The sequence below is a fragment of the Telopea speciosissima genome, chromosome 1 (genome assembly GCF_018873765.1).
Source record: "Telopea speciosissima isolate NSW1024214 ecotype Mountain lineage chromosome 1, Tspe_v1, whole genome shotgun sequence".
In the NCBI taxonomy this organism is placed as follows: domain Eukaryota; kingdom Viridiplantae; phylum Streptophyta; class Magnoliopsida; order Proteales; family Proteaceae; genus Telopea; species Telopea speciosissima.
Genome location: NC_057916.1, coordinates 86,977,618 through 86,986,268, shown reverse-complemented (window position 1 = coordinate 86,986,268; position 8,651 = coordinate 86,977,618). Strand labels below are relative to the sequence as shown.

The 8,651-nt window shown below is 40.9% G+C and overlaps 1 protein-coding gene across 1 annotated transcript; it reads left to right on the top strand.

Annotated features, from left to right (window-relative positions):
* The first annotated feature begins 5,828 nt into the window (after window positions 1-5,828).
* LOC122648995 (pentatricopeptide repeat-containing protein At3g49240, mitochondrial-like) lies at window positions 5,829-7,547 on the top strand. Its single transcript, XM_043842337.1, has 2 exons — window positions 5,829-6,464; window positions 7,258-7,547. Exons 1-2 carry the CDS (start codon window positions 5,845-5,847, stop codon window positions 7,274-7,276), a joined length of 639 nt encoding a protein of 212 aa, XP_043698272.1. The 5' UTR covers window positions 5,829-5,844; the 3' UTR covers window positions 7,277-7,547.
* Window positions 7,548-8,651: the final 1,104 nt, after the last annotated feature.

Here is an 8,651-nt window from a genome sequence, read left to right as displayed (position 1 = left end):
CCTATTGTTTACTTGCTGCTGATAGCTGTTACTTATATAGTTGCTCAGAGCCTCAGATTGATATTTGTGACTGAACTGGTTGTATCTAAGATCCTATTCCGTGGTTGAGTCACTTGTGACTTAGCTCTACATTAGGCTGTGATGTTGGACAGCATCCTTGCAGTCAATCATCTCATTATAGAGATCATGCTCTTCACATATTCATAACAAAAATACATAATTTATACATACTATTGATTTATACATTGACGCTGCCCTTCCCTAACAGTTCGAGCTTTAGGTGAAACGGTAGCGAACACATTCATATATTTATAAGAGTGTGAACAGATCATGCTCTTCACACTCTTTTGTATATATATAATCTACAACCACTTTTCCGCATTAGCGTAGTAGTTTGAGTGTTGGGGCTTATGCACTTTATATGTAAGCATATATGCATCTTGTTGTAACCAAAGTGGTGAACTGAGAAGTTGTAACTTTCTTTTCTTTGTCCCTTGTCTTATTCCCAAAAGTTCTTTAAGGCGGGTAAAAAAGGGTTTTCAAAATAATTTGAAAGTGACTTACCAATATGTCATTCTCAAGAGCTGTCATGTCTTGCACATTTTTCAAGTACACGTGTGAAATGGCAGGATTTTCGCTCATTGAAAGAAGAAGTTTGTTATACTAAAAGGGCAGAAAAGTAAGGTTACAACTTCTATTCACCAACTTTGGTTACAACAAGATTGGATTTTTGATTGATACCCCTTGAGGTGTCAAATAATTTTTAACTTTTTTCCCTTGTAGTTTAATGCTCTTTTCTTTCAGCGAGGGTAAAATCCTGTCATTTCACATTTGAACTCGAAAAGTGTGTGAGGCAATGACAGCTCTTGAGAATGACATGATGCTAAGTCACTTTCAAATTATTTTGAAGACCTTTTTTTTACCCGACTTAAAGAACTTTTGGGAATAAGACAAGGGACAATCAAAAGAAGGTTACATGTTCTAAACAACACCAATCGAGGTGTAATTTAGACAATCCCATATATATGGGCGAGGGGAAAGGGTTCCCCTTGCTATCGTTGGTAGGGGGTCCGCAATGGTCAGGGAGGAGAGAAAATGAATAAAGAAATCCCTGTGAGATGGCGTACGTTAAGCGGACACCGTGGGGATCTTTTTCCCTATATATATATATATATATGTGAGGTTCTCCAGTAACAAGAATTGTATCAAAGGAAGTGCTACATAGTTAGGTTTTTTCTCTAGAGATTGATTCTAAGATGTCGTGGTAAATTTTGGATCTGAATGCATTTCAACTTTGTTGATGTTTATCCCCCAATACTGCAATCTCTCAAGTGGTCTAGGCTCATTTTCTGACAAATAGCAGATTCAGCTGGGTAATGCTGGTTATTAACAGGGGCGCCTCCTAAGGAGCTGGTAGCAGAGGATGTTCATCATCCTTTACTGCATTGTGGTCTTTCAAGAGGTCTCATTGTCTGATGATCATTGAAGTCAAGCAGGTAATGCTGTCCTCTTGCTGATAGAAGAAAATACTGAAGGGATCTAGATAGGGTAGAGCTATATGCAACTTCTTTTCTTATCTTGGAAGACATGCTCTTGATATTTCGTCCTGAAACAAAATTGTAGCAATATAGAGAAGTTTGACAATATGCAGTATTTGCTGCAAAACTCTTGTTTCTTCCATCTTTGGGATATGAAATCTTACAGAGGGACAAGCTGTGGACTGTGTTTTTGTGCAGATTTCTTAGCTATGTGCAATTTCTTCATAGTTTACATGAGCTCCATTTCCCACTGGTAGTTTGAGTCGTTTCAGTTAAACTTCATCATTTCTATCCCCAATATTTGATATTTATCGTACTTGTTAAAAGTCATCATTTCTTCACTAAGTTTCTCTACACTTGTTAAACATTTGTTTCTGTAGACTATATGATGGATTTTACAGTGGAGAGAAATTCATTATCATATCCATTAATTTATTTATCTGGTGTGGGGTTGAACTAACCACAATTATAGATGACTCCTGGTTATATTTACTTTGAAGTAAAAGCCAGGTCAGATGATGCAGGTTTTGCACCTGAATTTCAGGTTCTGTTTTGCATGCATTGACAACTGGGCTACCATCACGAATGTCTGTCCACTTTGCCAGGAGTTTCAATTAACAGTGAGTGATACTTGATCCTATATAGAACTTATGGCCTTGCAAATTTTAGTAAATGTTTCTCATTTTCATTTTCTTGTTGTTATGACCCTTACTATTTTTGTTGTAATCATCGTTGTAGTTGATGTTAACCAGACCGTTAAAAACAGCGTATCCTTGAATGAAACCCCATTTTTAAGTACTTCATACCTTATTAGTGATGATGTAGGGTGTCATGAAGTAGCTGATGAAGGTCTGAGGGAATCATTTGCAGCATGCTAAAACTGAAAGTTGAAGCCTGATAAGCATAAGGAGTCAAACAGACCAATGCATTTCACGATGGCAAACACCTCTTGAGAGGCATGCTTCATGCATGATAAGGTAGCACATGCCTCATAGTTGGTGCATGCAGAACTATACTAGTTGTTGGATTTGATGGATGACTGGCAAGATTAAGAAGGATAGAGTCACAGATAAATTCATAATAGGGAACATGGAATTGCACCAATAATTGATAACACGGAGGGAAGTTGATTGAAATTGTTCAGGCATGTGCAACGAAGATCAACAAGAATTTATACGGGATAACTTGGTAGTGTTAAAAGGTCAAGGGGCAACGGGACTTGGATTGAAGTGGCAGGGAAAGACATGAGCACTCATGAATTGAAATAAAAAATTCTGTGGCCTTCATGGAGTATAATGACAGAACATGTATATGAACCCAAATAATTGGGGTTTGACTATGAACAAACCCTAGCTGATTTCGCATCTACTAATATTTTCTATTTCTTACTAAGTTTTGTTACTAATATTCTATAGTATTATTTATCTATGCAGAGATGATGATTGGTGCATTCAGGGAAATTGTAACACACTTTCTTTTCCATCATACTACATTGATGAAAATGTAATTGTCCTTTACATGTTATCCTTCAGATGTTTTACTTCCTATTTCCATTTTGTTCATCTATAGGTTTTACTGCCGTCTAATTCATATAGGTTTATCACTTTCTAGGCAGTTATCTGTCTGGACGGAGATGGCTGCAAGATACGAAATGGACAGGCAGCCATCAAAGAAGATTCAAATCTTAATTTTAAATGAGACTGAGTTTCTTGTTTACAGGCGTGTGTGTCTTTGACTCCATGTGAGCATCATGCAGTGGTTGCTTTGATACTGAATGACTTGGATGATGAAGATTATATTGGTACTAGTGCTTTAAGTGCATCCAAATTACAACCAGAACAAGGTGACCTGAACATGAAGGTGATCTTCTTCACTTTTAACACTGAAAAGACAAAAAATAATCAAGATTCTAAAGATAATGAGAGGTTGCAGACTGTTGAGGTACCAATGGATTCTTCTCATATTCTGAAGTGTGAAAAGAATGGAGGCCTGGGAATCTCAACCTTGAAGGTCAAGAGAGATGCCCCATGTCTTCCTCCTGAAGTGTTGCAAGATGAAGGAAATGAAGAGCCTTCTTTGGCAGAATGTGAAGAGTTATATGGCCCTGATAAAGAACCACTGGCAGAAAAATTTGCCCAACTAGAATCAAGAGAGCCAGATAAAATGATTGGAGTTGGGACCTCAACTGAGAAAGTAGCTTCTTTGGAGAAAGCGAGTTGCAAACCTAATATAGAAGCTAGATCATCTAATATTGTGACAGACAGCTGTGTAGAGAATACATTTGTCACTGACCATTATTCTTCTCGTAGGAAAAATTGTCCAAATCTTTCTTCGACAAGTCAGAATGTTGAAATGAAGGAGTTGAAATGCAATGAAAAGCAGTCTGACTTCAGCCATTCTATATCTGAGAAGGTACGTACAAAGATACCTAGATGGGTCTGTGTTTGTCACATTTATGCAAGAACTGCTCGTGCTCCTTTTTTTTTTTTTTTTTTTTTTTTGAGATACTAATAACACTGTAATTCATCTTAGAGATCAAACAGTTTTTTTCTATACTTTTTTCTTACTTCTATTATTCAAATTATTTATTTGCTGGCTTCCATTTCACACACTGTTATATCTGAATCTTTTGTAGGCTTCCGCCTACGTTAAAGAGCACATCAGGCCATTGTGCAAGAGTGGTGTGATCACAGCCGAACAATATCGATGGTCACTGTGCAAAACTACAGAGAAGGTTATGAAATATCATTCAAAAGCAAAGAATGCAAATTTCCTCATTAAGGTGAGAAAGTAAAGAAACTTGCAGAAAAATACGTTGAAGCAGCACAGCAGAAAGGAAGACTCGAAATGGCTCCTAATTTAAAGACTGCTATTTAGCCTCAGTTCAATTTTTTTTCTTCTAAATTTTCCTCCCCCCTGTCATTTCCCAGATAAGATATGAGGTAAGAGTTGGAAGACCTAACTCATGGTTTAATTACAGCAATGTGAAAAATCAAAAGATTCAACTAGGTTGTAGATAGATCACAACGAAGTACACTGGGTTGGATGGATCCTGCTTGGATGTATATGTAGGTTATTGAACAGTTTTAGTGCTTTGTAACATGAATTCAGTTAGTTCTCCAAACAAACAACAGGGTTCGCTGCATTTCATGATCGTATACAATATTTATTGGATGATTGGCCACCATTTATCAAGAAGTGTCTGTTGTCACCCTTGTTTTATCTTTAAATGTTCAGTTTCTCAAAAAGTATGACCAACTTGGATTTCCCCTCTTGGGGTAACATCAAAACCTGAGGCTCAGTTTGTTTTCTGCAGTTTATTTTTCTCTTGGGTCAGAGGCCGGGAAGGCGTTGGGATTGATCTTGCAGGGGTTCCGAAGGATGTTTCAGTAAATCTCTGGGGAAAAAATTCAATAAATGAATGTCAAATTTCTGCGAAAAAATTACTGTTGATACAGAAGGAGCCCAATGGCCCCAAATGACTGGGAAATTGAATTTTTGCTGAAGTATCAATGAGGGTGGATGGGATCAAAACTCCAAAATATCATACATTTTAGAAAATCGTTGCTTGTTCTCAGTTCCATTTTTTAGGGTTCCGATAGATTTTGGTCAATTCTTCCTAGATATCTAGGGTTCAGGCCGATTACGACTGAATCGAATGTGAATTGACGATGCCTGATCTCATTGCTGATTTCATTATACTTAAACCCTGATTCCATTCAACATTCGAATCGCAGTTTCAAAATTCAGAATTGTATCAGCCGAATTGGTTGATTTGTATAGGAATCAACTGTGATCCTGATTCCAGTTGATTCGAAATGACTAATTCTAGGGTATTGGTCATTAAATCGCTGAGTTTTCAGATCTAAGGGTCAATCTGGATCAGAATCGGCAGGGACCATTCGACCCGATTACAATTTTAAGAACCTTGATTTGGAATTTTGGATCGAGATTGGTAGAGGCTTATCCATGGTTGATCAATTTCTGTATACTTATTAGCCTTACCAGAAAAGGTAAAGGCCTAAAACCAGGGTTTTCAAAGATCGAAATCAGGATCCAAATGGATCAGAGTCGAATCTAATTCGAATCAGGAATCAGTCCTATTCAAGTTGAAAATGACCAAGATTAGGAATCGATAGAAACCGGGATCGATGTTAGCCGATTCCAATCCGACTATTCACCGATCCGATTCGCGGAATCTTGAAACCATGTAATTATGTAAAACCCCTTTTAAAGCCAACCCCCCCTCCCCTTTCAGATTTAATCCGTCTCCCTCCTCCCCACTCTCGCCGGCGTTGCTGACGAAATGGCTCTCTCCAAACCACCCTTCTTCACCCACCTCAAAATCTTTTCAAAACCTCACCACTCTCCACCATCTCTGTTCCTCCCGTGTCGCTCTCTTTCCTTTGCCACCCCCGAAGAAGCCGCGGCCGAGCGTCGCCGGCGCAAGCGCCGCCTCCGAATTGAACCCCCTCTAAATTCCCTCCGACACTCACAGCCTCAACTGCGTCCCATAAACCCTAAACCTAACCCCAATGCGCCCAAACTCCCAGAGTCCGTCTCAGTCCTCACAGGCAACCGACTCAACCTCCACAACCGAATCCTCACCCTCATCCGCCAGAACGACCTCGATGAGGCCGCACTCCTCACTCGCCACTCCATTTACTCCAATTGCAGGCCCACTATCTTCACTTGTAACGCTGTCATGGCCGCTCTCCTCCGCCAATATCGATACTCTGATCTTCTCTCCCTTCATCGATTCATCACTCAAGCGGGTGTTGCCGCTAACGTTGTCACTCACAATCTCCTCATTAATGCCTACTGTGATTGTAGGAAAACCGACACCGCTCTCGAACATTATAAGCAGCTTATAAATGATGCGCCCTTCAATCCTTCCCCGACTACGTATCGCATTCTTGTGAAGGGGCTCGTGGATAACAACAGGGTCGACCGGGCTTTGGAATTGAAAAACGAGATGCTCGAGAAGGGTTTCGCGCCGGATTCAATCGTCTATAATTATCTCATGTTGGGTCTTGTGAAGAAGTCGGATCCGGACGGAGTTCTGGCTCTGTACGAGGATTTGAAAGAGAAGATAGGGTTTGTTTCGGATGGGATCGTTTACGGAAGCTTGATGAAGGGATACTTCCTGAAAGGAATGGAGAAAGAGGCGATGGACTGTTATGAAGAGGCAGTCGGGGCGAATTCCAAGGTTAGGATGGCGGCCGTGGCTTACAATTCCTTATTGGATGCGTTGCACAAAAACGGAAAGTGCGATGAGGCAATGCGGCTATTTGATAAGATGATGGCAGAGCACAACCCCCCTGGGCGGCTCACGGTGAATCTCGGGAGCTTTAATGTTATGGCCGATGGGTTCTGTGCGGAGGGGAAATTTAAGGATGCGATCGAGGTCGTCCTAAAAATGGGAGAGAAGAGATGCAGTCCGGACACTTTGTCTTTTAATAATATGATCGAACAGTTATGCGGCGCTGGGATGGTTGCAGAAGCCGAGGAACTTTACCGGAGAATGGGTGAGCAAGGAGTAAACCCAGATGAATTTACTTATGTTCTTCTGATGGATGCCTGCTTTGCGCAGAACCGGGCCGGTGATGCTTCTGGGTATTTTACAAAGATGGTGGAATCGGGACTAAGGCCAAATGCAGTCGCCCATAATAAGGTGATCGACGGGTTGATTAAAGTGGGGAACATTGATGAGGCGAAGGTGTTCTTCGACCAGATGATGGAGAAGTTGAAGGTAGATTCAGCTAACTACGAGGTGATGCTGAAGGCGTTGGGTGAAGCGGGTAAGCTGGATGATGTGCTGAAGTTGGTTGCGGACATGTTGAAAGATGAGAATGTGGGATTGAGTCCAGAGTTGCAAGAGGTTGTGGCGGGTGAACTGAGGAAAGGGGGAAGAGAGGAGGAATTGGTGAAGTTGTTGGAGGAGAAGGAGAGGGAGAAGGCAGAGGCTCTTGCTAAGGAAGCGGAAGCAGCAGCAGCCAATGCCAGTGCAACAGTGGCCGAGTCCGAGTCCGAGTCGGCTAAGACGTCAACCAATGATATTCTGACTGGAGGAGGGTAATGTGAGTGAGGTTGCCGTTGTGTCCGTGCAAGTGAATGCAGAGAAGCTCAAGTGGCTGCTAGTGACACAGAGAGCAGAGAGAACGGTGTTAGTAGTGAAGTTGGTGTTGGTCTTTGATCCTGTAGATGCAAGTGAGGTGGTGGAAGGAGCAAGGCCGATGCTTATGACGGGGGTCAGGTGAAGTAGGGAAGTAACAGCTTAACCGTGGGTTTCTCTTCTTCTCCATAAATTCATCCTTGTTCACAACATTGGAGGAAAGGATTGATTGATTTGATGATCAGTCTTTGTTGTTGGTGCATCCCTTTGTCATATTTAAAGTAACAAACAGTTCTACTGATAGAAAATTGATTGAAGGCAACACACTCAAAAGATATAGTATGGTAAAATGTAGCGAGCTGTTCTAACTAATAGTGCCTCGCAGTAGCAGTGTGAACTGTGGAGTTTATTTTCATGTAAAGGCTAAGTTTGGTTGTCCATAAACATCTGCAGATTTCTGGTCAAATTGCAAGACAACCCCACCTGAGAAAGTGGGCATTTCTAATGGATAACTCAGGCTGCGTTTGGTATGCATTCTCTTAATAGATTCTTGAACTAGAATGCATTATGGAGCTAGAAAATGAGAAGAATTGAGTTTCTAATTCGTTCTAGATTTGGAATCTATTCTGGATGTGGCGCTCACCTTTTCTAGCATTTTTCCAATGGAGAGCTCACACATTTCTTCCTAAGAAAGTACAGACTACAGAGACTTCTATAGTTGGAAGCTAGAAGGGAAGATGGCCCCAAAACTAATGGAAAATTTCATTGAAGGTAGGTGGGGCCGGTATTCATCATATTGCATGCACCCAACCCAGCATCCAAGTTACGATGAGGTACCTTTACCTCTTTGGATAAAAGGAAGAGAGTCATTAGAGCGCACCCCATTGCCCTTGCTTCCTCAATCCAGCAACAGTTCATATGAAGAACTTCATGTATGCCTACAATTCATTGCCTTTCCCTTTTCTAAAACCACTAAACGAAATTTAAAGATTGTCCGG

Excerpts from the sequence above, each read along its gene's own strand:
- LOC122648995 (XM_043842337.1), top strand. The coding sequence starts at position 5,845 with ATGGCTCTCTCCAAACCACCCTTCTTCACCCACCTCAAAATCTTTTCA.